We start from the raw sequence: 27161 nt of genomic DNA, 5'->3' as shown, positions 1-27161 counted from the left end.
TACAGCCCACCACATCCCATTTGAGCCCTCCATGTCCCAGTATGGCCCAGTATGGTGCAGCACAGTCCTCTATGGCCCAGCATGGCCCAGTACAGCCTGCTACAGGGTGGACCAGTACAGCCCAGTGTGGCACACCACGTTCCACTTGAGCCCCCCACATCCCAGTATGGCCCAGTACAGCCCTCCTCAGCCCAGTACAACCCAGTACAGTGCAGCACAACCCTCTATGTCCCAGCACAGCCCAGTGCGGCCCCACCACGTTCCAGACCAGCCCTCCCCATCCCAGTATGGCCCAGTACAGCCACCACAGCCCAGTATGGTGCAGCACAAGCCTCCATGTCCCAGCACAGCCCGATGCGGCCCCACCACGTTCCAGACCAGTCCTCCCCATCCCAGTATGGCCCAGTACAGCCCTCCTCAGCCCAGTACAGCCCAGTATGGAGCAGCACAAGCCTCCATGTCCCAGTACAGCCCAGTGCGGCCCCACCGCGTTCCAGACCAGCCCTCCCCATCCCAGTATGGCCCAGTACAGCCCACCACATCCCATTTGAGCCCTCCTCATCCCAGTACAGCCCAGTATGGTGCAGCACAAGCCTCCATATCCCAGTAGAGCCCAGCGCGGCCCCACCACGTTCCAGTCCAGCCCTCCCCATCCCAGTATGGCCCAGTACAGCTCTTCTCACCCCAGTACAGCCCAATAACGTGCAGGTCAAGCCTCTATGTCCCAGCACAGCCCAGTGCGGCCCCACCGCGTTCCAGTCAAGCCCTCCCCATCCCAGTATGGCCCAGTACAGCCCTCCACAGCCCAGTATGGTGCAGCACAAGCCTCTATGTCCCAGTACAGCCCAGTACAGCCTGCTACAAAGTGGACCAGTACAGCCCACCACATCCCATTTGAGCCTTCCTCGTCCCAGTATGGCCCAGTACAGTCTGGTACAAGGTGGACCAGTACAGCCCAGTGTGGCCCACTGCGTTCCAGTCCAGCCCTCCTCATCCCAGTATGGCCCAGTACAGCCCTCCTCAGCCCAGTACAGCCCAGTACGGTGCAGCTCAAGCCTCTACGTCCCAGTACAGCCCAGTGTGGCCCCACCGTGTTCTAGTCCAGTCCAGTCCTCCCCATCCCAGTATGGTGCAGCACAGTCCTCTATGTCCCAGCACGGCCCAGTATAGCCTGGTCCAAGGTGGACCAGTTCAGCCCAGTGCGGCCCCACCGCGTTCCAGTCGAGCCCTCCCCATCCCGGAGCGGGTCCTACCGGCTGCAGGGATCCCTCCTCTCCGCCAGGGGGCGCGGGGCGGTGAGGCGGCGCGGGGCGGGGCGCAGCGCATGCGCGGGGCGGGGCCCTCAGCCCGGCGTTCCGCCCCGTCAGGTGCCCGCTCGCCAGCCCCTCGCTCGCCGCTCGCCGCCATGGCTCTCCTCCACACCCGCCGGCTCCTCGCCGCCCCGCGCCTCGCCGCCACCGCTGCCCGGGCCAGGTGAGAGGCTGAGGGGGCGGCTCAGCGGCCACACTCCCGGGGCCGGTGTGTGTGTGTGGGGGGGGGTGTTTCCTGCCGCCGGGGCCCGGTGTCCCCGTGAGGCGGGGCGGGGGGCTGCGGAGAGGAAGCGTGTCCCTGCCCGGAGCCCGTAGGGGCGGCCGGTGACGTTGGCGTTTGGGGAAGGGGAGGGAGGGGTTGCCAGGGGTAACGGCGCTGGGATTGGCTGGGACGCGCGGTGAGTCGGGGGGCGCGCGGCCCCTCCTGGCCTTCTGATTGGTCGGGGCCGGGGCCCGGCGCCCACCGCCGGCCTGCCCTTGAGGAGCCGCCATGGAGGGCGTGAGGGGAGGGAGGGAGGGGGGGTGCGGGACCGGGATGGACCGGGGGGGAAACGGGGCCGGGGAGGAGCCTTGTGCCCGGAGAAACGGAGCCTGGGGGGAAGGCTTGTGCACCCTGAAACCGGCTGGGGACCGCGGGCACCGAGAAAAGGGGCCTGGGGACCTTGTGCCCGGAGAAACGGGGCCTAGGGCAGGGTTCTGGGCACCCTGAAACCGGCTGGGGACACTGGGCACCGGGAAACGGGCCCGGGGGGAAGCTTTGTGCACCCAGAAACCGGCTGGGGTCACCAAGCACCGGGAAAATGGGCCCGGGGCAGGGCATTGTGCACTGAGAAACTGGCTGGGGACACAGGGCACCGGGAAACAGGCCCGAGGGGGTGTGTGTGGGGAGGGACTGGTCACCAGGAAAAGGGCCCGGGGCATGGGGGGAAGCCTTGTGCACCCAGAAACCGGTTGGGGACCCTAAGCACCGGGAAAAGGGGGCCCGGGGCAGGGCATTGTGCACTCAGAAACCGGATGGGGACACTGGACACCGGGAAAAGGGGGTAGAGACCTTGTGTCCGGAGAAACAGGGCCTAGGGCAGCGTCCTGTGCATCCTGAAACCAACTGGGGACCCTGGGCACTGGGAAACAGGGCCGGGGGAGCGCGGTCTGGGGGGACTGGGCACCGGGAAAAGGTCCCAGGGACCTTGTGCCCAGAGAAACAGGGCCTGGGGCGAAGCCTTGTGCACCCAGAAACTGGCTAGGGACCCTAAGCACCGGGAAATTGGCCTGGGGCAGGGTCCTGTGCATCCTGAAACTGGCTGGGGACACTGGGCACCAGGAAATGGGCTCGGGACAGGGCCTTCTGCACCGAGAAACTGGCTAGGGACCCTGGGTACCAGGAAACAGGGCCAGGGGGGTGGTTTGGGGGGACTGGGCACCGGGAAAAGGGACTGGGGACCTTGTGCCTGGAGAAAGGGGGTTGTGAGGGACCCTGTGCCCTAAGAAATGGGGCCTGGGTGCTGCTGGTGGGGTGCACCAGGGCCAGGGGGGGCCACCCGCACCACACAGTAGGGCCGGGGGCATCCTCTGCGCTGTGGTCAGGGTGCTGCTGGTGGTGGGGTGCACCCAGAAATGGGGCCGGGGGCATCCTGTGCAGTGGGGCTGGGGTGCTGCTGGTGCAGCGCCGCATGCACTGCGACAAGAGGGCACGAAGGACCCCGTGTGCTGTGAAAGGGGGCTGGGGTCCTCTGCCTGGCACACACCGTGCCAGGGACCCACAGGGACTCCAAAGGCACCGTGAGATGGGGTGCTGCTGCCAGTGAGTGTGCAGCGCCGCCTGCGCTAGAGCCGTGCCCTCAGGTGTGCAGGAAGGCAGAGGGATGGATAGAAGGACACTGGGTGCAGCTGGAGCCCTGTGAACACCTCCACAAAGTACAGGTGACTTGGGAGCCACAGGGCGCTGGCTGGGGACACCACCGTCCCCAGCCAAGAAGCCAGAGCACGCAGAGGGCTCTGGGCAAGGCCGGGCTGCTCTCCAGAGCCCTTTGACTCCTGGCCCGTGCCAGCTCAGGAAGCTTTAAGGAATAGTTCCCCGTCCTTGTCAGTGTGGTTTTGATTTCCTCATTCTAGCAGCTAATGAAGGCTATTAGATATTGATTAACCCTCTTCTGCCCAGCGTGATGGCCCCTCGCTGCCTCGTGAGACACATGCTCCCAGCTCCTGCTTCTTCTGGGGCAGCTCCTGGCTCTTCTCGGCAGGTACGGAGGAGCAGGTATCTAGAACTTCTTGTGTTTGCTGTAGAGGACCTGGGAAAGGTACACAAGCTCGGTGGCAATAGCTTTTTGCTTTTCTCAAGCTCGTTATACAGCAAAGCAGAAATTACCACGTGGAATCTAGGTCACCTAAAAGAGGCGTAGACCATCCCTTGTGTAAGTAGAGAGCTTTCCTGCAGAGCTTTCCTCCCCCCTCCTTGGGTTGTTCCCGGGCATCTCCTGGATGCCAAGGGGTGATTAGCAGTTTGCTGTTCCCTTATCTTGAGCTGAAGATTGCCCTCTGTGCTGAGAATGGTCTTCTGAAATCCCGGGACAGAGGGGAAGAGATACGAAATGGTCAAAACAGGCCCCTTGACAAACAAATGCTAATTAAGGTGATAATTCAGTCTCCTGTTCCCGTGTATCACCAGACAGCTATTTTAAATGCTTTTCTCTGTGGGAAGCCTTACCGCAACTGACTGAGGCAAAGAATTTTTAGGCTTGAAAGGAGGGCAGTAGCCAGCAGCCTGTTGGCATTGTTCTTGTGTAAATATTTGCTTTAGCGGTGGTATCCTGACAGCTTCGCCTTTGGCCCCTCTGCTTCCAGAACTGCTGCAGGGGCTTTGGCAGAGGGTTTGAAATCCAGTATCTTAACGTGACTGTGCCTCAGGGGGACATGAATTGGCTTCTTCACAATGGAAACCTTCACTGGACTTGTGAATACATGCTTACCTACAGGAGAACTTGCTTTCTTTGTGGGTTTGTCTTGAGGCCCTGAGCACGCTCTTAGTTTTCTGCAGCTCAAGCCATGAGTTCCACCTACATTTTTAAAGGTTTATGCGGTTCCTGGTGCATTTCCCTGCCTTCTCGTGGTCTCCATCTGTCGTGCTGCACTCACAGCTGCACATTAGACCAGCTCAAAAGACCAGCCTGGCTGAAGAGCACAGAGAATACTTGATTCTTGGGTCTGCTCATCATCTAAATTCTCATTTGGCCATCCGTGTTTGAGTGTGGAGAAGCTAGAGAAGGTGCTTTCTCTGGCTGACCTCAGGTAGTTCAACCTCAGCTTAAACTTGCCTTCATTTAGTTTTCCACACTGAAATCCCTCCAGCCTGGCAGAGAGGATGTGCAGTTTATAACTTTGTCTTTTATTCAAGAAGCTTTGAATTGCTGCAAATAAAATAGAACACAGCGTAGAGACAGCAATGTCACAACACAGGGGGTAATGGTACCTCCAGCCTGGCAGAGAGGATGTGCAGTTTGTTACTTTGACTTTTATTCAAGAAGCTTTGAATTGCTCCAAATAGAACACAGCGTAGAGACAACAATGTCACAACACAGGGGGTAATGGTGCCTTAGGACTTGAGACCTTGGATCCCTAGAAGGTCTCTTCTCCCAAACCCCTGTCTGGAAAGCTTTGTCTTTGCAATCTCTTGGGTATCCTGGTGTCTTTGGATGACTCAGCCTGGACTTTTTTCTCCTATTGCCCTGCAAGTTCACCTCTCTGGAAGCAGCAGAGGAGTCTTTCTTTAGCCTTTACCTGAAAACCTTCAGGCTGAGAATGGGGAAAATCAGTCCTGAACTTACCCTTCGCTACCTTAAGCCGATAGAAGGACTGGCTCCCAACGAAAGTACTTAAAACTCTCCGGAGTGCTGCAGCTTAGGTAAATGCCCGCAGGATCAGCATTAATTGCAGCATTAGTAGAGCCCAGTGACCTGCTTAAGTGTTTGCAGGATTGGGACCTAAATACCCAAAACACCATAAGCCTCTTGGTGAAAAGCCGGGCAGAAAGAAGGTGCCGTTACCCTCTGGGAAGAAGCAACTCTTTAAAAGTAGATGGTTGGGTTCCTGCAACCCTCAATTGCAGGATTGGGACCTAAATACCCAAAACACCCTAAGCCTCTTGGTGAAAAGCCGTTACCCTCTGGGAAGAAGCAACTCTTTTAAAGTCGATGGTTGGGTTCCTGCAGCCCTCAACACCCAAATAACCTTAGAGTAGGTAAACCATGGAGTGATACCCTCCTGTGCAGAGTGTATTTCTCTCTTCTCCTGCCAACACCCAAATAACCTTAGAGTAGGTAAACCCTACTGTGCAGAGTGTATTTCTCTTTTCTTCTGCTCCTCCATGGCTGGGGAGAGGTTTTTCTCGCAGCAGCACTGGGTGCTGCCTGAACCTGCAGTGGGTTTTTGCCCCACCAGCCCCCCCTCGGCGTGTCCTGCTCAGGTTGGGCTCGCAGGGTGTGCGTTACGGGCACGACTGACTCATCCTCCTTTCTGAGTTGATCCTGTACTTAACCAGAGAGGTAATTAAGGCTTGTTAGTGGTCTAGAAAACGTTAAGCACGTCTTCCATTTTTAAACTACCCAAGGTGGCTCTGTCTCCGTGTTTCCTGCCTTTTTTTTTGTCACAGAGCCTGTCAAAAGGAGAAACAGAGGCTTTTTTTATTTGGAAATACCGTACTGGTGGGAAGAGCAGTTAAGTCTGAAGAGGGCAAATGATGTTTGAGGCTCTCATGAGATGTGGTCTTACATACAAAGGGCAAAATATGTTTACATAGTGCCTAAACTGGGTCTAAATGGACCCAAACCAGGGACAGAGCGGAGAGGGAAGATGATTTTGTGAGTTCTGCTGATCAGGTTTGTGTTTAAGCTTGCTTAACCTGCCTGGCCCTGCTACCTTCAGCCATGCTGTACCTTTAACCCCACCAAAAGAGGACTGGCTGGCCTGGGGGTGGCTGGAGGCTGCCTGCATCGCCCAGGGCAGGATCCAGCCCCAGAACAGCATCCACAAGTTGGGAAAAGCTTGTTATCTTCACGTGAGGTGCCTTTCCCCTAAAAGCTTTAGCTGTGGGAGCCATCCCGTCTCTCCTTTAGCGATCAAGATTGAATCCTGCCCCAGAGGAGATAAACCCAATCTATTTTGTGGCACATGCTTTGTCCCCAAGTCGAGTTCTGGGGATTTGGGTAATCAGATCCTGTGAATCAGGATGCTCAGAGCTGTGTGGAGTCTCTTCTTTAGTGGTCCTGCCTTCAGGAGAGGGGCTATCACTGCTGTAGCCCCCTGTCAGCCAGGTTGAAAACCACCACACCTCTTCTCTCACCCTGTTTACAAGCCTGGTGGTGGGACTGGGCAGAGGCTGTGCCAAAAAGAGAGAATAACGGGTTTCTTTTTATAGCACGGCCTGGTTTGCCCTTGACATTAAGAGAAGCCTCTCCATCTTCAGGGTGTCCTGCCAAAAGGGCAGAGGCAGGTGGTTTGTAGAGCAGGGAGTAAAGCTCCTCCTGTCGCAGGGAGGTTTTGTACTTGGCTGCAAGGGAAGGAGCCTTCGCATCGGAGGTTGTCACTTGTCGTGCTGGGAAGAAAGTGTCCTCTGCCATTTCCAGTCAAACAGCATTTGGCTGCGACGTCCCTTTTCAAGTGAGGCAGAGTTAGTAGGGAAGGGAAGGGAAAGATCTTCAGTAGGTCAGCCAGGGTTGCAGGAAAGGCGGATTAGTTTTCATGCACAAGAGCCCTTCCAGGAGTTTGGAAGAGGTTCCATATTTATCCTTCGTACAGTTGCCTGGTTCTGGCCAAGGTTCCCTGGAGGGGACTCACCAAACGTGATCCCACCTGTAGGCTGGGAAGAGGTGGCACTTGGCTAGAACGTAAGAGTTTAAGGGGTTTTTTTGTTTCCTGGGGCCTTTCTGGTGTCAGCACATAAGGCAAGTGGGGCCATTAATGACTTGGAGGGGGTCAGTGACCCTCAGCCACAGCGAACTGAGGCTCTTTGCCCATTCTGCAACATAAAATCATGGAGCATAAAGGAGTTGTTGGGTTTGTTTTTCCCCCCTGGTTGATTCTCTTAGCACTGCTTGTACCTTTTCCAGTGGTTTAAAGACTAGATCTCCTGTGAGGTTTTCTCCCTAGCCACATGGGTGCACATCCTTGCCCGGTTCTCAAGCTCTCTAAGCTGCTTTGTTTTTTCCCTTTCAGCTCATGGTGGTCCCACGTGGAGATGGGTCCCCCCGACCCCATCCTGGGGGTGACAGAAGCTTTCAAGCGCGACACCAACTCCAAGAAGATGAACCTGGGGGTGGGGGCGTACCGGGATGACAACGGGAAGCCCTACGTCCTGAACTGCGTTCGCAAGGTGAGCCCAGTGCTGGATCAATGTGTTGGACACCCTGGGGGGTCAGGGAGGGGGAGGGCCACTAGGTCCTTGGAATAAAAACTTTGTCTCTAACAGGGTGGGACAATGTTCCTGGATGTCTTCCTTAGCAGTACTAATGCTTTTGAGACACAGTAGAGCCAGTTGTTAAGTAGTAGAGGGGATATGTGTCCTGTTCCCATCCAGGTAAATCCAATTTGTTTCTGGCTTCCACGAGCCCTCCAGCCCAGCTGTCCTCTGAACTCCAAGGTTTTTCCTCCCAACCCACATGGGAGGAAAGAGCTGACATTGTCCCCTTAATGGATTAGTCTTAGAAATTCTGCTGAGCCCTTGTTACCAGTTTCCCCCTAAGCCAGTCTAAAACTCCAACCCAGGGAGCTGGATGTGGACACTGCCCTTGAGGGGATTACGGAGCCTTTCAGGGCTGCAAGTGTAGGAATAGGCTGTTAAATAGCTGGCAGCCGACACGCACATTGACTGGCTGCCCTCCTTGGTGTAGGGAGGGTGCCTTGTCCATGTTTCTCATCAGTTTGGGGTTTAAATCCATCCCTTGCCCTGTGCCAGCATGTACTGCAGCTGGGTCACAACCTCCGTGGTGTGGCAGAAACCATTTCCTGGTGGTAGGTGAACGCTTCCGAGATCTGTCCCACCACTCTGGGAGCACAGAGAGGGTTCCCAGAGCACTCCAGATGTCCCCGTCACTGTATTTTTCCTGAGCATGGCTCCTTGTCTGCTCTTCTTGGTTCCACTCTCTGATCCTGTGGTAGGGAGGGACTTGGACTGGTTTCTGATTTGGGATCTGCTGGAAAAAAGTAGAGATTAGCAAAGCTGGGGGGAGCCATACCTGAGGGTTGGGTGAGGTAGTTTTCAGACAGGCTGCTTTTAAAATTGCCTGAGGTTTCTGGATTATTTTCTTTTAACCTGCTCCATTTAGTTCAATAACGAGCGTGACGAGGCCCTGGAAAAGGGCTTGCTGCCCTGCCTGCTTCTGGGGTGTCTCCCTTCGTAGGGACAAATCTCTGCCTTTCACTGACGGTCAAGTCTTGTCTTCCTGCAGGACAATTCCTGTTGGGCAAAGAAATGTGTGTCCTTGTGCAGCAGCGTTGACTTGTAACGGGCTGGAAGTGGTGCTCTCCTCTGGCCACTGGGTTTTCTGGCTCTGCTGGGTGATGCTGGCCACCACCCAGGGCTCTGGTGGCCACTGGGCAACCTGGCCCCGTGGTAGAAGCCAAATGTCACCTGAAATGTTGACTGCTGCCCTGGTTTGGAGTGAGCCCTGATCTCTGAAGGGGAATTGCTATAAACTGACTTTGTGCATGAGTGAATGTGAAGAGAAGGGACCTTGAGCTGGCTGCTGCCTTCTCCATGGCTGTGTCTCACCCCGTCTCTGCTTTCCTTCCTGAACGTGTGTTCTCCTCCCCAGGCGGAGGCCATGATTGCATCCAAGAAGATGGACAAGGAGTACTTGCCCATTGGGGGGCTGGCGGATTTCACCCGGGCGTCTGCAGAACTGGCTCTGGGTGAAAACAGTGAGGCTTTCAAGAGCGGACGGGTAAGGAGGGGGCTGGAATGAAGGGGGTGGGCAGCACTGCTGGTACGTGGGTGCTCAGCAAAAGGGGAAGGACTGGCAGGGGTGCTCATGCCTCTGAGTTGCAAACTGGCCAGACCCAAGGAGAACTGCTTCCTCTGAAGGCTGCGGTGAAATAAGCCTTGCTGAGGAGGGAGGGGAACACCTCGTCAGGGGTGTCCCCTCCCTGCCCTGCAGCTGGAGTTGCTGACCTGTGAGGTCCCCCCAAGCCCCATGTCCCTATTGGAATCACTGAATCGTCAGAGTTGGAAGGGACCTTCTAGAGCCCATCCAGTCCAACTCCCCTGCCAAAGCAGGGTTGCCCAGAGCACATCACTCAGGAACATCCATTGGGGCTTGAAGATCTCCAGAGAAGGGGACTCCACACCCTCCCTGGGCAGCCTCTGCCAGGGCTCTGCCACCCTCACCCCAAACAAGTTCTTCCTCACATTGGAGTGGAACTTCCCATGGTCCAGCTTGTGCCCGTTGCCCCTCGTCCTGTCCCTGGGAACCACTGGAAAGAGTCTGGCTCCATCCTCCTTCCACCCACCCCTTAGATCCTTGTCAGCATTGAGAAGGTCTCCCCTCAGCCTTCTCTTCTCCAGGCTAAAGAGCCCCAGCTCTCTCAGCCTTTCCTCATCAGGGAGATGCTCCAACCCCTCCATCATCTCTGTTGCCCTAGGCTGGACTCTCTCCAGCAGTTCCCTGTCCCTCTTGAACTGGGGAGCCCAGAACTGGAGGCAGGATTCCAGTTGTGGCCTCCCCAGTGCAGAGCAGAGGGGCAGGATGACCTCTCTCCACCTCCTGGCCACACTCTTCCCTCTGTAGCCCAGGATCCCATTGGCCTCTTGGCCACAAGGGCCCATTGCTGGCTCATGGAGAGTTTACTCTCCACCAGGACCCCCAGATCCTTCTCCTCAGAAGTGTTTTCAGCAGGTCCACCCCTAACCTATACTGGTGCCCGGCACCTATATTGGTGTTGGGGTGGGCTGTGGCAGAGATGAGCTGCTGCTAATGCTGATGTAGTGACAGGGCTCTTCCCTGTATCATGTCGTGGCTGCTCAGACTCATGTCTTTGCTCCTTCCCTTGCAGTATGTCACTGTGCAGGGTATTTCTGGGACGGGATCCCTGAGAATTGGAGCCAACTTTTTGGTGAGTGCCTTTGGTGGGGGAAGGAAAGGAGATCTTTTAACCAGAGCTGAAATGTTGGGGTTTTCTAACTGCTTTTTTGAACGCTCTGTCTTTCTCTTGATCAGCAACGGTTTTTCAAGTCTAGCCGTGATGTGTACCTACCCAAACCGTCCTGGGGCAATCACACCCCCATTTTCCGTGATGCTGGCATGCAGCTTCAGGCTTATCGCTACTACGACCCCAAGACGTGCAGCCTTGACTTCTCTGGAGCCATGGATGACATTTCTGTGAGTTGCCTCTTGTGCCTGGAAGCAGGGAGGTGACGCGGGGAGACGGGTGATCATCTTTAGCCTAAATATGATGCCTGAAGGCACCCAATCCCAGCTAGGAGCCTTGCAGAGCATTTCGAAGCGGTCTAGGGCAAGACTCTCCTCTCAGCTGCTGAGGAGAGCGCTTGAGTGCCATTAATAATTCATTCTTTATAACATCTTCCTTAGAAAATTCCAGAGAAGAGCATCATCCTCTTGCATGCTTGTGCTCACAACCCCACCGGGGTGGATCCCCGGCAGGAGCAGTGGAAGGAGTTGGCAGCTTTGGTGAAGGTGAGCGGTGGATTGTCCCAGTGGTACTGCGTTCTTCCTGGGAAACCACATCCCTGGGCTTCTGTGGGTGGTATCTGCTCTTCACTGCTCTAAAAGGTTACTTACTCCTTCCCTGGAGCCAGGGGGGGTGTCATGTTCCTGTACAGAAGACAGGAGCCAGACAAGTGCACCCATAAAGCTTCTAGTTGACCATCAGGCTTTCTGCTGGCGCCTGCCCAGGAACCTGTGGTGAGGAGACCCGAAAGGAGAGCAGCAGGGGTGTAAGAGTGAGCTGTGAGGGTGTAAGAGTGAGCTGTGATAACAGGAGAGGGGCACCCAGTGCTGGTGGAATAAAAATGCCAGAAAATCTTCCTCGTGACTGGTGTCTCCTCACAAGCTTCAGCTAGAAACATATGGGGGCAGGTTCTTCCTTCTCCTCTTCCTCCCTGCCACCTCCTCTCCTCCCTCAGCTGTAGGCAATGAAATTTGTCTGGTCTGGGGATGCCTGGCTGTAATAGTGTCCTTAGAATTGGTGGCCTCTGGAGCCTACAGATGGCTGCAGGTCTGAGAGGCAGCGCGGCTGAGTTATCTGCCTAGAGGCATTGGAAGGGCTTTGGGAGTTCCCAGGTGGTTTTCCTGGAAGCTGATAACCCAGGGGACACTGAAATGGAATAATTTATTACTGCTTAAATGCAACTCTGTCCCCTGGGCCAGACTGCACAGCCCATAAATGCACTGGGAGGGTCTTGACCTGCTGTTTGATGTGTGGTGGCTGTGGGGTTTGGGCTGCCTTCCCTGTGGCAAACAGAAGGGGAATGGCTCTACTTCTGGAGAACTGCCCCCACAGCTCTTTTCAGCCTGCTGCCCTGCTCCCTGGAGGGGTGTTGAGCTCTCCTGACCCTCTCTTCCCTCTCTGCTGGCAGAAACGGAACCTCCTGGTGTACTTTGACATGGCCTACCAGGGCTTTGCCAGCGGGGACATCAACCGGGACGCCTGGGCCGTGCGGCATTTCATCGAGCAGGGCATCAACGTGGTCTTGTCGCAGTCCTACGCCAAGAACATGGGGCTGTACGGTGAGTGGGGGTGGTGGTGTGGGAGGGGTTTCATCCAGGCTGCTGGAGGGACCTCTGGGGTTTAGCAGCTGGTCTCTTTCTGCTGCCCACCTTCATCCTGCGGTACCGACTGGGGCGCAGGAGACAAGCCTCTGGAGACTTCTGGAGAACAGGGCTCCGCTAAAGCTGCGTGGTGTCTGGCTAAGTCCCTACCCCAGCTCTGGATAGCTGAGGAGAGAGGCTGGGACCTGATTGTCCCTTCCCTCTCTCAGGAGAGCGTGCGGGTGCTTTCACGGTGATCTGCAGTGACGCAGAGGAAGCCAAGAGGGTGGAATCGCAGCTGAAGATCCTCATCCGCCCCATGTACTCCAACCCGCCCCTCAACGGAGCCCGCATCGCCTCCATCATCCTCAACACCCCCGAGCTACGGAAGGAGTGGTAAGAGGGGACCCCCAAGGGTGACCAGAGTGAGATGTGAGGTCCCCGTGGCAGCCCCTCCGTGCCGCTGTCGTGGGCAGCTCAGCTTGAGGGGCACAGCCGGGACCGTGGGCCAGAAATCCCTGCTCCTGTCCTGGCATCAGCTGGTGTCAATGCAGCCTGACATGAACAGGTTTCCCTCGTGTTACCAAGACAGAAAGTGTTGTAGAGGAGGAGATAAAGCTCCCTTGGGATTGAGCTGCCTGCCCAAGGAGTAGAAAGGACAGACTAAAAGCATTGTTGCCACGTAGTATGTCTCCCACAGTGGAATTGGAAGCGTAGGCTCCCTGGGAATGAGACCCAGGAACGTAACCCTCGTGCCCTAAGCCTTCCTCCTGGCACCAGCCTCTGCTGCTCTCCCAGCCCCTCGGTGGCTGGTCTCCCTGCAGCTGGCCTGTCAGAACAAAGGCTGGCAGTGTGCGGTGGCCTCGCTGGGAGCTGCGTTCCTCTGGCAGGCAGACACTGGTGCCCGGTCCAAGGTCCACCAGAGACGTCTCCAAGCCATGCTGCCTTGGAGCAGGAGATGTGATGCTGGGAGGGCTGGAGCCCCTCTGCTGGGAGGGGGGGCTGAGAGAGTTGGGGGATTCAGCCTGGAGAAGAGAAGGCTCCGGGGAGACCTTGGAGCCCCTTCCAGTCCCTCAAGGGGCTCCAGGAAAGCTGGGGAGGGACTCTGGATGAGGGAGGGGAGCCCTAGGAGGAAGGGGAAGGGTTTGACCCTGCAAGAGGGGAGATGGAGCTGAGCTGTGGGGAAGAACTTGTTTGGTGGGAGGGTGGTGAGAGCCTGGCCCAGGTTGGCCCGAGAAGCTGTGGCTGCCCCATCCCTGGAGGGGTTCAAGGGCAGGTTGGAGGGGGCTTGGAGCAACCTGGTGTGGTGGGAGGTGTCCCTGCCCAGGGCAGGGGGTGGCACTGGGTGGCTTTAAGGTCCCTTCCAACCCAAACCATTCTGTGGTTCTCTGTCGGCCTGCAGTGGGACGTACCCCTGCACTCTGCATTTATCTGCAGATAACTCAGATGTTTTATCTGGGTTTGGGCAGTGCTGCCATGGGGCCTCCTGCTCACCCCTAGCTTTCAGAAGCCAGGTTGTGATACTCTGGTAGTAGTGTCCAAAAGCTATGGAATAAATAAATAGCAGTCACCTTCAGGTACCAAGAGAAAGAAGCAGCTCCCCAGTTGGAGTTTCACGTTCTCTGGTCTTTGCTCATTGGCATCCCCCATGGTTTTGGGATATGAGGCCCTTCCAGGTGAAGAGGGTTGATTCCCAGTAAGCAGGGATTTGCTGTGTCCCAGCCCTGCTCTGAGTGGTTCCTGGGTTGGTTTCTCAGGCTGGTGGAGGTGAAGGGCATGGCTGACCGGATCATTAGCATGAGGACTCAGCTGGTGTCCAACCTCAAGAAAGAGGGATCCTCCCACAACTGGCAGCACATCACTGACCAGATCGGCATGTTCTGCTTCACGGGGCTGAAGCCTGAACAGGTAAATATGGTTCCTGGGGTCTCAAGGTGTCATTTGTGGTCCTTGTCAGTAAGAACTTGATGGCGGGCTCCAAAATGAACCCTGGTGGGCAGTTCCTTCTTCAGGAGGAACATCCTCCAAACCTGCAGCATCGTGGGGATCCGTGTCTCACTCTGCTGCGCTTGTGGAGGTTGAAAGCAGACATGCCCTGCTTATCTGTCACAAGAAGCAGTCACTTGGTGCCACCCGGAGGTGACTTTAAAGGTCAGCTCAAGTGAGGTGACACTCCTGGCTGGACATCTGCAGGGTTTGTGTGTTGCCCAGAGCCAAGCAGCATCTCCCTTGGTTCACGGGGTGCCCTGCTGTCTCTGCAGGTGGTGGGACTGGAGAATAAGTCTTATGAGGAGAGGCTGAGGGAACTGGGGTTATTCAGCCTGGAGAAGAGGAGGCTGAGGGGAGACCTTCTTGCTCTCTCCAACTCCCTGAAAGGAGGGTGTAGAGAGGTGGGGGTCGGTCTCTTTTCTCAAGTCACAGGCGACAGGACAAGAGGAAATGGCCTCAAGTTGCACCAGGGGAGGTTCAGGCTGGATATTAGGAAACATTTTTTCACTGAAAGGGTTCTCAGGCATTGGAATGGGCTGCCCAGGGAGGGGGTTGAGGCACCATCCCTGGAGGGGTTCAAAAGACAGGTTGATGTAGTGCTGGGAGGTCTGGTTTAGTGATGATGCTCCTTGTTTGTTGTGTGGGTGTCTATTTTTGTCAGTTAGGTTGACGGTTGGACAAGATGATCTTTAAGGTCCCTTCCAACCTAGAAGATTCTGTGATTCTGTGATTCTGTCTGCTGGCTCTCATTCTATGATTCTGTGATTCTGTCTGCTGGCTCTCGGTTCCCTCCCAGTTCTGGCAAACTGGGTAAATTTGCCCTCTTGCTACCAGAGGTTTGAACCCTGCCCTTTCCCCCCAGGTGGAGCGGCTGACCAAGGAGTTCTCCATCTATATGACGAAGGACGGGCGGATCTCCGTGGCGGGGGTTACGTCGGGCAACGTAGGTTACCTGGCACATGCCATCCATCAGGTCACAAAGTAAAGACAGAGGTGTGCCCTGGAGCCGGTGGCCTTCCCTTCCCCACCGGGCGAAGATGGGGAGGGAAAGGAAACGAGCAGAATATTTCCAACCACAGCACTTGATGCCGCTGCTGAATGTATCTTGTAGATGAGTTGTTGTAGAAGCCTAGTCAAAACCACCCTGCCTTGCAGAGCAGGGACATCATTGCTGGCTCCCGCTCGTCACAGCCATGGCCCCCTGCTGTCCATCCTTTGTGTCCATCAGCCCCAGCACCCGTCCACGCTGGGGGAAGCAAACGCTTCGCGCTGCCGTCCCACCGGCAGAGCCACCAAAGGCTTCCCCGCGCTGGTTTCTCCAGGAGAAGGCTCTGTTGGCAGCAGGTGGGGAGCTGGGTGGGCTGAGGGGGGGGAGCTGCTCAGGTACACCCCTGCCACCTCCTCAGCCCGTCCCTGCTGCCACCAGGCTCCGTCCCTGGGGCTGGGGAGCACCTCCCATAACCGGCTCTGAGGACTTCTCACTACTAAAATCTGTTCCACCATCAGCTTCGCTCTTCCCACCTGGGAACCTCCTTTCAGGTGTTGTTCACGGTGGCATTGGTGTGGGGGGCAGAGCAGTGTCCCTGGTCCTCCTGACTTCACTCCTCTGCCCTGGGGTGAAACAATACCTTACCTCCCCCCCCAAAAAAAGAAGAACCTCCTCTGAAAAATCTTCTCTCTTGGTCTCTGCCTCTCCCTGTTCCTCTGCCACCCCCAGCCAAGCCGAGTCTGGCTGTGTTCTTCCCACCTGGGAACCTCCTTTCAGGTGTCGTTCACGGTGGCAGAGCAGTGTCCCTGGTCCTCCTGACTTCACTCCTCTGCCCTGGGGTGAAACAATACCTTACCTCCCCCCCCAAAAAAAGAAGAACCTCCTCTGAAAAATCTTCTCTCTTGGTCTCTGCCTCTCCCTGTTCCTCTACCACCCCCAGCCAAGCAGAGTCTGGCTGTGTCCCCCCCCAAAGCCACGAGGCCAGAGGGTGGCCCTGCCGTGTCCACTCTCACAAGAGGTGTCCTTCATCTGCTCTGCTAACGCCAGAAAACAGGAGGGAAAGATCCTGAGGGAAGTCAGAGCTGCTGACCCAAAAAACATCCTTGTCCATTTGACCTGAGTGTCCCTGAGGCCCCGTCACTCCCTGGACTCTGATTTATTATTTTTTTTTAAATCCAAATAAAGCGGTGCACGGCTGTGTCGAGCTGGGGACTTCCTCCTGTCATGGTGCAGCTGGATCCTGTCCTTCCCTTGCACCAAACATTCCCTCTCAGAGATGTGCCAGCACAGGACATCTTGTATGGCCAGTGAAACCCTTGTCTCCCGAGCATCCCACCTGGAGAGAGGGCAGTTCCCACCCATGTGCCCCAGGAGCACCCTTGGGCTTGGGCTGAAGCTGCCCCAGGTATCACGGAGCTGGAATTGGGCAGAAGGAGGACCTGATGAACTTGAACAGAAGCAAGTGCAGGGTGCTGCTCCTGGGGAGGAATAACCCCCTGCACCAGGACAGGGTGGGGGTGACCTGCTGGAGAGCAGCTCTGAGGAGAAAGACCTGGGAGTCCTGGTGGACAATAGGATGGCCATGAGCCAGCAATGGGCCCTTGTGGCCAAGAAGGCCAATGGCATCCTGGGGGGCTTCAGGAAGAGTGTGAGCAGCAGGTGGAGAGAGGTCATCCTGCCCCTCTGCTCTGCCCTGGGGAGGCCCCATCTGGAGCACTGGGACCAGTTCTGGGCTCCCCAGTTCCAGAAGGACAGGGAACTGCTGGAGAGGGGACAGCAGAGGCTACAGAGATGGTGAGGGGCCTGGAGTATCTCCCTTCCGAGGAGAGGCTGAGGGACTTGGGTCTTTTTAGTCTGGAGAAGAGAAGGCTGAGGAGGGATCTGATCAGTGCTTATAAATACTTAGAGGGTGGGTGTCAGGAGGATGGGGCTGGTCTTTTTTCAGTGGTGCCCAGGGACAGGACAAGAGGAAATGGGCACAAACTTGAATATAAGAAGTTCCACCTAAACATGAGAAGGAACTTCTTTGCTGTGAGGGTGGCAGAGCCCTGGCAGAGGCTGCCCAGGGAGGTGGTGGAGTCTCCTTCTCTGGAGACATTCCAACCCCACCTGGACACGTTCCTGTGCAACCTGCTCTGGGTGGACCTGCTTTGGCAGGGGGTTGGACTAGATGGTCTCCAGAGGTCCCTTCCAACCCCATATCGTTCTGTGGTTGTTTACACGCCTCCCCCAGTCTCTGCTTGCTTTCCCTGCCCCTGCGGGAGCTGCCCCATGGCGCTGTGGGGCCCGGTGCTGTGGTCCCCCCGGTTCTGCCTGGCTCCGGAGCTGCCTCCTGGTTGCAGAGATCCCTTTTAATCTCCTGGTGGGCCTTTGCGCTGCCCCTTTCTGTTGCAATAAAAGTAGAGCTGGAGCACAGCCCTGCCTTCTCTCCCGCTCCTTGGTCTCGCCGGGTTCGGCCGCAGAGCGGCGGGGACGGGGATTTGGGAAGAGGGGGAGCCCCTGGTCGCGGGTCCCGGGGGATGAGCATCCCTTCCCGGGGAAGAGCTTCTCCCCCCAGGATGATGGGCATCCTTTCCTGGGGACGAGCATCCCTCCCCGGGGATTCATCCTTCCCGGGGACGAGCATCCTTTCCTGGGGATGAGCATCCCTTCCTGGGGATGCATCCTTTCCGGGGACCAGCATCCTTTTTGGGGACGAGGATCTCCCCCCGGGGACGAGCATCTCTCCCCGGGAATGCGCATCCTTTCCCGGGGACGAGCATCCTTTCCCAGGGATTCATCCTTTCCCGGGGACGAGCATCCCTCCCCGGGAATGCGCATCCTTTCCCGGGGACGAGCATCCCTCCCCGAGGACGAGCATCCCTCCCCGGGGATTCATCCTTTCCGGGGACGAGCATCCTTTCCCGGGGACAAGCACCCCTCTCCGGGGACGAACATCCTTTCCGGGGACGAGCATCCCTCCCCGGGTATGCGCATCCTTTCCCGGGAACGCGCATCCCTTCCCGGGGCCGAGCACCCCTCCCCGGGGGCGGGCCGGGATGCGGACTACAAGCCCCGGTGTGCAGCGGGGAGGGCGGTGCCGGTCCTTGCGCCGCCGCCGCCGAGCCCCGACGGGGGCCGGGACCGGGAGCGGGAGCGGGGCCGGAGCGGAGCGGAGCGGGCTCCTACCGCCCGGTGAGTGGGAGCTGGGAGCTACTGGGGTACCGGGGTGAGGGGAACCACCCCCTCACCCCCTCCCCACCCCGAGGACATCCCCCGCAAAGGCGGGGTGACCGCCACCGGGGCCTCGCTTCTCCCGGTGGGGCCCGCGGGGGTTCCGTGGGGCTGTTTTGGGGTGTGGGGGGGTCACCCTCGGAAGACGCACCGGCTCTGGTTTGTCGCCGTCGTGGTGGCTTTGCCTGGGGTGAAAGGACAAGCGGGGACCCTGCAGCATCCTCCTCCCACCCCCTTCCTCCCCCCCCCGGGGCCGGGGTTCGGCCAAAGCGGCCCCACGGGGGGCGGCGGAGCTGGGGGTCCGGGACCCGTCCCCCGGGGAGAGCGGGGGAGCTTTTCTCCTCAATGCGCATCCTTTCCCGGGGACGAGCATCCTTTCCAGTGACGAGCATCCCTCTCCGGGAATGCGCATCCTTTCCCGGGGACGAGCATCCCTCCCCGGGGATTCATCTTTTCCGGGGACGAGCACCCCTCCCCGGGAATGCGCATCCTTTCCCGGGGACGAGCATCCTTTCCCAGGGATTCATCCTTTCCCGGGGACGAGCATCCCTCCCCGAGGACGAGCATCCCTCCCCGGGGATTCATCCTTTCCGGGGACGAGCATCCTTTCCCGGGGACAAGCACCCCTCTCCGGGGACGAACATCCTTTCCGGGGACGAGCATCCCTCCCCGGGTATGCGCATCCTTTCCCGGGAACGCGCATCCCTTCCCGGGGCCGAGCACCCCTCCCCGGGGGCGGGCCGGGATGCGGACTACAAGCCCCGGTGTGCAGCGGGGAGGGCGGTGCCGGTCCTTGCGCCGCCGCCGCCGAGCCCCGACGGGGGCCGGGACCGGGAGCGGGAGCGGGGCCGGAGCGGAGCGGAGCGGGCTCCTACCGCCCGGTGAGTGGGAGCTGGGAGCTACTGGGGTACCGGGGTGAGGGGAACCCCCCCCTCACCCCCTCCCCACCCCGAGGACATCCCCCGCAAAGGCGGGGTGACCGCCACCGGGGCAAGACGCTCCGGCTCTGGTTGTCGCCGTCGTGGTGGCTTTGCCTGGGGTGAAAGGACAAGCGGGGACCCTGCAGCATCCTCCTCCCACCCCCTTCCTCCCCCCCCCGGGGCCGGGGTTCGGCCAAGCGGCCCCACGGGGGGCGGCGGAGCTGGGGGTCCGGGACCCGTCCCCCGGGGAGAGCGGGGGAGCTTTTCTCCTCCCCTGAGCCAACCTGGGGGTGTTTCCTCAGAAACCTCTGAAGAGGGTTCCAAGCACAAGCCTGGGGTTTAAATAGCCTAAGAGCCAAGGGCGGGCTGCTCAGGGGGAGTCCCTGGAGGTGTCGTCCAAGGAAAAAAGAAAGAAAGAAAGAGATTTTTTTTTCCTAGAAACGCCGTTTCCCTTGGCCGTGTAGGTCCCCGTGGAGCCAGGTTGGGAGGGTTGATCTCCTTCAGCTTGGGGACACCGGGATGAGACCCCCCCGAGGTCTGCGCTGCTGAAAACACCAGGTCTTCAGGTCCAAGAGATACCTCCTGCCGGTGGGCACCCTGGGGGTGGCACTGGAAGGGGCCGGTGCTGGTTCTTCTTGGTGACACGGCGTTTCTGCTGGTTGTTGTGGTGAAGTCCAGCCTTGACCTTTCCCCGGGAGCACGTGGACGGGGGAGCTGGCAGGATTCGGGGCTGGAAAGCAGGAAGTGAGCCCTGACGCTGGGTCTGGTGCCCGCGGAAGGGCGAGTCCTCCCCCTGAGGCTGCAGCTCCCCGGGGGGTGGCATCTGGGGTGGCATCCTGGGGGGGCATCCTGGCCTCGGGTTTAGGGCAGGAGAGGTGAGTCCTGCCATATCTGCTGGCACGAGGACACCTGCGTGCTGCGACCCCCAAAGCTGAGACCCGGGGAACTCATTCCTGCTGTGCCCAGCTTGTCCCTTGTTAACGTACCTTAATTAACACTTACTGTGTCCTCCTTCCTCCCCTTCTAGGAGCAGCGACGTGCCCGCCCACAGCCTTGCTGCCCGTTGGCTGCCCTCTCTGCCTGATGGAGCCAGCGCTGGCAGAAGACCTTCCTCGAGGTGGCCGGCCAAGCCCAGTGCGGGAGTGCTAGTGGGACATCATTGGTGGCATCTGCCACCCTGGGAGGGACGATGGCGCAGGGCACCGGGAGCATCAACAGCGACTGCAAGGACTGGGAGTGGAGCGCTGACGCCGGGGAACGGGCCCGGCTGCTGCAGAGCCCCAGCGTGGAGACGGTGCCCAAGAGTGGAGAGAGCCAAGGCAACGGCCCGGGGGCCACCTCGGCTTTGGGAGCCGTCTTCATCGTGGTCAACGCCGCCCTGGGCGCCGGGCTGCTCAACTTCCCCGCCGCCTTCAGCATGGCCGGAGGGGTGGCCGCGGGCATCGCCCTGCAGATGGTGAGAGGGTGGGGAAGGGACAGTCCCCTCTTCCACCCAGGGAGGGGATGCGTGGAGCTCCAGAAGGGGCTCAGGGATGACCCGGCTCCTGTTGGATGAGGCACACCAGAGATGAACCAGATGTGTGTTTGGGGGTGGCTGCCAGGGGTGGCTTTGGGGCCCCGGTGACACTGTTGCCTTAGTGTCCTCTCCTTGTCTCTTCTCCCCACCCCAGTGCATGTTGATCTTCATCATTGGAGGCTTGGTCATCCTGGCGTACTGCTCGCAGGCCAGCAACGAGAGGACCTACCAGGAGGTGGTGTGGGCCGTCTGTGGGAAGGTGCCGGGCGTGCTCTGCGAGGTGGCCATCGCCGTCTACACCTTTGGCACCTGCATCGCCTTCCTCATCATCATCGGAGACCAGGAGGACAAGAGTAAGTGTGTCCCACGGGGGGAAAAAAATAACCCTTTGGCTGGAAGGGACAACCTGACTGCACCGCTTGTCCCCACAGTCATCGCTGCTCTGGTGAAGGAGCCCGAGGAAGCTGGGAGCAGCTGCTGGTACACGGACCGCAAGTTCACCATCAGCATCACTGCCTTCCTCCTCATCCTGCCCCTCTCCATCCCCAAGGAGATCGGCTTCCAAAAATACGCCAGGTGGGTGGTGGAGAGAGCCCTGTGGGGCTTGGAAGCTGGGGTGGGCCAGCAGGCGCCCACCTAAGTATGGTCCCAGGGGACAGGGAGTGGAAACACCGTGGTTCTAGTGCCCCTGAGAGGTTGAACATCTCCTTCCCCTGCCTCAGTTTCCCCATCTGGGAAGCAGAGGAGCTGCTGAGCACTGTGTGGCCACAGTGTCATGCTCCGTGGCTTGTGTCCCTCCCTTCTACTTGCTGGAAGAACCAGGGAGACTTTCAACTGCGTTGTCCCTTGTCTTTGGAGTTGGCCACCCAGCAGAAAGGGTCCCCTGGCCGGGTGGTCTGCAGGCCAGCCCTGCTCCACCAAGCATCTTGGTGTAACCTGGCTGCTGGAGCTGGACCATGGCCACCGAGGGCCACCACTGCCACTCACCTCTTTCTCTTGCCCAAAAGCCAGCCCATCCCCAGCTCACAGTGGCACGGGACGGCCCCCAAGCGTGGCATCTGCTCTGGGGACAGCAGGTGGATATGCCCATGGGAAGGGAGAGCAGGGGTGGTCCTGATGGGAAGGACTTGGGTGGCCCAGGCTTTGCAGGGAGGAAAATGGGGTTGGAAAGGCTCGAGGAGACCCTTCACAGAGCGGGGAGGCAGCTGACAGCCTCCTGTCCCCTCCTGCAGCTCCCTGAGCGTGATCGGCACCTGGTATGTCACGGCAGTCATCATCATCAAGTACATCTGGCCCGACAAGGAGCTCGTGCCCGTGGAGATCCCCACCAGGTGAGGGCAAGGGACACGATGCTGACAGTGGCCATTGCAGGGCCAGGCAGGGGTGGGGGAACGGCAGGGAAGGAGAGGAAAAAGACCTCTTGGAGGTCCCCATGGCTCCATCACGGGTTTTGAGGAGAAATGATTGACTCCTGGCTCCAACACAGCCAAGCCCAGAGCTCCCCGTGCAGCGTTTGCGCTCGCCAAGCACCAAGGGCTGTGTCTATTTTAGGATGATTTCTGGTTATTTCCTTGGCCAGCACAGCTCCTGTGCCTTGTCCCCTCCCTCCTGGACTGGGGACATCTATGGACCCAGTGTGGGCAGTGGGAATTTTAGGGCAGAGCCAAATGTAGAAGGGTTCTCGGCACTTCCCGAGTAGATGATTATTTTTTCACCTCTGCTTTTATTTGTGTAAGCTCTCAATTTTGGCTGGTTCTATCCCAGCGAAAGGCCCTGGTCTTCAGGAGGTGCCAAGTCCCAGGAAAACTTCACTCCGTGCACAGGCGTTATCCTGGGTGGGGGGACACAGTAGCTGCAGGGGGCAAGCAGGTCAGCAGAGGAGTGAGCCCATCACTGGACACCCCCTGGGCGCTGAGAGGGGGGTCGCAGGGAGCCCCACTCTGACTGGTGGGTGTTTCTCTCCTGCCAGCCCCTCCACCTGGACCGCTGTCTTCAATGCCATGCCCACCATCTGCTTTGGCTTCCAGGTAAGGCCAGGAGCCCAGTGCTCCCCATCCCACCCTGCTGCCACCTGGGTGGGGGACTGGCATGGTTGGGGGATGCTCCACCCCTAGGCAACCACAGAATCACCTGGGGTTAGAAGGGACCTCTGGAGACCATCTAGTCCAACCCCCTGCCAAAGCAGGGCCACCCAGAGCAGGTCCCACAGGAACGTGTCCAGGTGGGGTTTGAATGTCTCCAGAGAAGGAGATTCCACCACCTCCCTGGGCAGCCTCTGCCAGGGCTCTGCCACCCTCACAGCAAAGAACTTCCTCCTCAGGTTTAGATGGATCTTCCCATGTTCCAGTTTGGGCCCATTTCCTCTTGTCCTGTCCCTGGGCACCATTGAAAAAAGACCAGCCCCATCCTCCTGACACCCACCCTTTAAGTATTTATAAGCATTGATCAGATCCCCCCTCAGCCTTCTCTTCTCCAGACTCAAAAGACCCAAGTCCCTCAGCCTCTCCTCGGAAGGGAGATGCTCCAGGCCCCTCACCATCTCTGTAGCCTCTGCTGTCCCCTCTCCAGCAGTTCCCTGTCCTTCTGGAACTGGGGAGCCCAGAACTGGTCCCAGTGCTCCAGATGGGGCCTCCCCAGGGCAGAGCAGAGGGGCAGGATGACCTCCCTCCACCTGCTGCTCACACTCTTCCTGATGCCCCCCAGGATGCCATTGGCCTTCTTGGTCACAAGGGCCCATTGCTGGCTCCTGGGCATCCTGTTGTCCACCAGGACTCCCAGGTCTTTCTCCTCAGAGCTGCTCTCCAGCAGGTCACCCCCAACCTGTACAGCGACACACCTGGGGGGATCACGACATCATGACAAACCTGATGATATCACGCTTGGGATCCCATGTGGCTCCCTGTGTGGTCAGGCTCAGCCCATCGTGTGTCCCCGCTCTCTCTCCGTGTCCCTGGCAGTGCCACGTGAGCAGCGTCCCCGTCTTTAACAGCATGAAGCAGCCAGAGGTGAAGACCTGGGGGGCGGTGGTGACGGCGGCCATGGTGATCGCTCTCTTCGTCTACACGGGCACCGGTGAGTCAGGGGACACCGTGTGAGCATGGCGTGATCCTCAGAGGGGCTGTGAACTTCTGGAGGGCAGGGACCCTCTGGTTCAGAAGGGAGGAAAGGGAGGGGAGTCCATCTCAACCCCCTGCAATGTGCCCTGTGCCATATCCATCCATCCATGTCCCTCAAACACGCATGGAGGAGGCTTGTCCTTGTCCCCCACTGACTGCTCCCTTCCCACCAGGCGTCTGTGGTTTCCTGACCTTTGGAGCTGGCGTGGAGCAGGATGTCTTGCTGTCCTACCCCTCCAACGACATCCCTGTTGCTCTGGCCCGGGCCTTCATCATACTCTGCGTGCTGACGTCCTACCCTATCCTGCACTTCTGTGGCCGGTGAGCGCTGGGAGGAAGGCAGGGGCTGGTGTGGGCAGGAGGGGCAGCATGAGGAAACTGCCCCACATCTGTGTCCACAGGGCTGTCTTGGAGGGTCTCTGGCTCCGCTACACCGGGGTGACGGTGGAGGAGGACGTGGTTCGGGAGCGGAGGCGGCGCCTGCTTCAGACCATCAGCTGGTTCCTCCTGACCCTCCTCCTGGCTCTCTTCATCCCCGACATCGGCAAAGTCATCTCTGTCATCGGGGGCTTGGCTGCCTGCTTCATCTTCGTCTTCCCAGGTGGAGCATCCTGGGATGCTGGCGTGGGTCTCTTGGCCTTGTGTCTCGAAGAGGGAGGGAGCGGGATGGAGATGCAGGAACCAGAAGGTCTTTAGAGAAGGACAGAAGTGTGGCGGGAGGTTGGTTGGCAGCCCAGCTATTTTGACTGGGCAACAGGTTGCCCAGAGAAGCTGTGGCTGCCCCATCCCTGGAGGGGTTCAAGGGCAGGTTGGAGGGGGCTTGGAGCAACCTGGTGTGGTGGGAGGTGTCCCTGCCCAGGGCAGGGGGGCGGAACTGGATGGTCTTTAAGGTCCCTTTCAATCCAAACCATTTAATGATTCTATGATCCTATGACTGGACTCTGTGCTCTGTAATGGGAGTGTGGCTCCATGGTCTGTGGGGTGTCTGCTCAGTCCTCGTCTGGGTTTAATTTGCCTCCTCTCCCTCTCAGGGCTCTGCCTGATCCAAGCCAAGCTCTCTGAGATCCAAGAAACCAGGGCAATCAGGTAATCGAAATGTGTTTCCCCTCTCCCCACTTCCCCTGCGGATGTTGGTGTGAAGGTCTCCCTCTGAACATTCCCTGTCCTTCTGGATCCACAGCTGGTGGGCCCAGGTCAGCTACGGGGTGTTCATGGTCACCCTTGGAGCTTTCATCTTTGGACAGACCACTGCCAACGCCATCTTCGTGGATCTCACGGCCTGACTCCTCCTCCAGGCCAGACCGTGCTGCTGCTGCAGAATTCCCCTAGGACCAAAGGGAAGTGGGGAGAAAAATGCGGGTGGTGTGTTAGGAAGATCTGGGGCTTGGCTGAAAGAGCCCTGCGGTGGTTTGTATCTCGTCGTCTTAACGCGACCAGGCAGTCAGGCTTGTCCTCTCAGCCCTGACTCCCTGGTGAAGCCAGAGCATCACTACAAGGGGAACTGTAGTCCAGGTCCTGCCCGTTCTGCCCCTCGGGGCTGGACATCACCACCCGAGACATCACTACGGGGTGGCGGTTGGGGTTTTGCCAAGGCACGCTGCTCCCACCCGCGTTCCCCTGGGCCGGTGGAGCTCCTCTCCACACCTTAAAGCTCCTTCTTCTCCCAAGATCGGAGGGAAACGACGTGTCTTGCATAAAGGGAATTATTAGTGGTGTTTATCAGACAGGACAACGTTCCCCATAGTCCTCTTCTGTGTCAGTGTTTGGTTTGAACTCTGCTTTCCCACGGCTCCTCTGGCCGGTCTCCTCCTCTTACATCTCCCTCCGCCTGAGCTGCACTTTCTGTTACCAAGTGGGACCATTGCCTTCAGCCCCATTTCTTTTTGGAGGATCGGGACGAGCCCAGGGTAGGGACACACCGGTGGGTTTTTCCCTCCCGGGGGTTACTCACTCGCTGGAGTGGCCATATCAACCTTCTGGAGACACTAGACTAGAGCTCTCCTCCAAAGTTCCAATCCTGTTCTTCCAGGAGGTGTCCAGGGAATGGGACTGGGCCAGGTGCAGGTTTTGAGGAATGCTTTGGGGACAAAGCAGTCAGTATTAATCTATTTTATACCACTCCCTTGGCCGTTTACACACTCTGTGGCTGATGTTGCCCTGGGCTGTCCCTGTGTTGCCTGGACAGTATTTTCACTTCTGCTCTCGCTGGGTTGAGCGGTTCCTCCAGCTGCAAAGTTGGCTGGAGGAGTTAAACCTCAACGACAAACTGCTCCTGTTTGGTCTTTTGAGTTCCCTGGTTCCTTGTTTGGCTTCTAAAACCCTGGGGGAGACAGGAATTGATGTGTGTCTGTGATGAGGGTCCGGCCCAGCTTTGTGCACCACCTGGCTTGGCCACTCCTGCACCTTCAGGAAGCAGCCCAGGGTGTCCTGGTGGGAAGGTGAACCATGGCCTGCTTCTGTCCTTCTCACCACAGCTGTGACCAGTCCCTCTGTGACCAGTGGTGGGGGGTGGGAGGACAGCACATGTAATGTTTGATCTCTCCCTGCCGGCTTGCTGCCTGTAAATGTGGACCTCTCCTCTGCCCCGCGGGACGAGATGGGGAGACCCCCATGGAGCAGGAGGAAGAAAAGCCCCAGGAACACCGTGACTGCTGTGTGGGACCCTGTGAAAGCACGTGTCCCTCCTGCCTCCCCAAAGGTACCTCCAAATCGCTGTGCCCTCCATTTTTGACAAAACCACCTTCAGGAAGCAGCCTAGGGTGTCCTGGTGGGAAGGTGAACCATGGCCTGCTTCTGTCCTTCTCACCACAGCTCTTTCCCTCTGTGACCAGTGTGGGGGGGTGGGAAGACAGCATGTGTAATGTTTCATCTCTCCCTGCTGGCTTGTTGCCTGTAAATGTGGACCTCCCCTCTGCCCCGTGGGACAAGATGGGGAGACGCCCATGGAGCAGGAGGAAGAAAAGCCTGAGGAACAGCGTGACCGCTGTGTGGGACCCTGTGAAAGCACATGTCCCTCCTGCCGCCCCAAAGGTACCTCCAAATTGCTGTGCCCTCCATTTTTGACAAAACCAGGCTCCAGCAACACCCCCTGCCCCGGTTCATAGGCACCAGCTGCCTCCTGAGCCCCTTTGCCCAGCTCCTGCCTGAGAGCCGGTGCTGGGACTTGAAGGACCCCTTGGCCTAAAGAAGAGGGTGCCCACCCACCCTGACACCCCCCGACCCCACCGATGGCTCCCCCTGGACATGGGGAGCACAGAAGCCACCTCCCGTGGGGTCCAGCAGGGACCAGGATGCTCAAGGCTCAGCAGATGCCCAGATGCCTTTCAGTGCCTGTCCCCCATCAAGGCAGAGG

General features: G+C 58.4%; 2 protein-coding genes across 5 annotated transcripts; both read left to right on the top strand.

Annotated features, from left to right (window-relative positions):
- Nucleotides 1–1316: 1316 nt before the first annotated feature.
- Nucleotides 1317–16256, top strand: GOT2 (glutamic-oxaloacetic transaminase 2). 3 transcript variants are annotated; one of them, XR_001412800.1, is made up of 11 exons: nt 1317–1473; nt 7518–7674; nt 9116–9244; nt 10353–10412; nt 10517–10678; nt 10889–10993; nt 11896–12046; nt 12298–12463; nt 13825–13975; nt 14919–15595; nt 15822–16256. XR_001412800.1 is itself a non-coding variant. In XM_014948775.1 (10 exons), the coding sequence occupies exons 1-10, from the start codon at nt 1325–1327 to the stop codon at nt 15039–15041; spliced, it is 1353 nt and encodes a 450-aa protein (XP_014804261.1). In that variant the 5' UTR covers nt 1317–1324; the 3' UTR covers nt 15042–15788. The 3 variants fall into 3 exon arrangements, 2 of the variants coding, with proteins under 2 accessions (XP_014804261.1, XP_014804272.1); XM_014948775.1 differs by lacking the exon at nt 15822–16256 and having other exon boundaries at nt 14919–15788; XM_014948786.1 differs by lacking the exons at nt 1317–1473; nt 15822–16256 and adding an exon at nt 3454–3550 and having other exon boundaries at nt 14919–15788.
- Nucleotides 16257–18151: 1895 nt separating this feature from the next.
- SLC38A7 (solute carrier family 38 member 7) lies at nt 18152–26542 on the top strand. Of its 2 annotated transcripts, none has more exons than XM_014949136.1 (11): nt 18152–18218; nt 20205–20633; nt 20848–21046; nt 21125–21269; nt 21926–22024; nt 22663–22720; nt 23651–23765; nt 23983–24130; nt 24211–24410; nt 24841–24895; nt 24990–26542. In XM_014949136.1, exons 2-11 carry the CDS (start codon nt 20367–20369, stop codon nt 25090–25092), a joined length of 1389 nt encoding a protein of 462 aa, XP_014804622.1. In that variant the 5' UTR covers nt 18152–18218; nt 20205–20366; the 3' UTR covers nt 25093–26542. The 2 variants fall into 2 exon arrangements, with proteins under 2 accessions (XP_014804622.1, XP_014804632.1); XM_014949146.1 differs by lacking the exon at nt 18152–18218 and adding an exon at nt 19010–19138.
- The last annotated feature ends 619 nt before the right edge of the window (nt 26543–27161 follow it).

Source organism: Calidris pugnax, unplaced genomic scaffold (genome assembly GCF_001431845.1).
Source record: "Calidris pugnax isolate Ruff unplaced genomic scaffold, ASM143184v1 scaffold30, whole genome shotgun sequence".
Taxonomy (NCBI): Eukaryota; Metazoa; Chordata; class Aves; order Charadriiformes; family Scolopacidae; genus Calidris; species Calidris pugnax.
This window is presented reverse-complemented; position numbering and strand designations above follow the sequence as displayed.

Excerpts from the sequence above, each read along its gene's own strand:
- GOT2 (XM_014948775.1), top strand. The coding sequence starts at position 1,325 with ATGCGCGGGGCGGGGCCCTCAGCCCGGCGTTCCGCCCCGTCAGGTGCC. Across the intron at positions 12,047-12,297 it reads CAAGAACATGGGGCTGTACG|GAGAGCGTGCGGGTGCTTTC; the intron begins GTGAGTGGGGGT and ends TCCCTCTCTCAG. Across the intron at positions 12,464-13,824 it reads CCCGAGCTACGGAAGGAGTG|GCTGGTGGAGGTGAAGGGCA; the intron begins GTAAGAGGGGAC and ends TTGGTTTCTCAG.
- SLC38A7 (XM_014949136.1), top strand. The coding sequence starts at position 20,367 with ATGGCGCAGGGCACCGGGAGCATCAACAGCGACTGCAAGGACTGGGAG. Across the intron at positions 21,047-21,124 it reads CGGAGACCAGGAGGACAAGA|TCATCGCTGCTCTGGTGAAG; the intron begins GTAAGTGTGTCC and ends TTGTCCCCACAG. Across the intron at positions 24,131-24,210 it reads ATCCTGCACTTCTGTGGCCG|GGCTGTCTTGGAGGGTCTCT; the intron begins GTGAGCGCTGGG and ends CTGTGTCCACAG.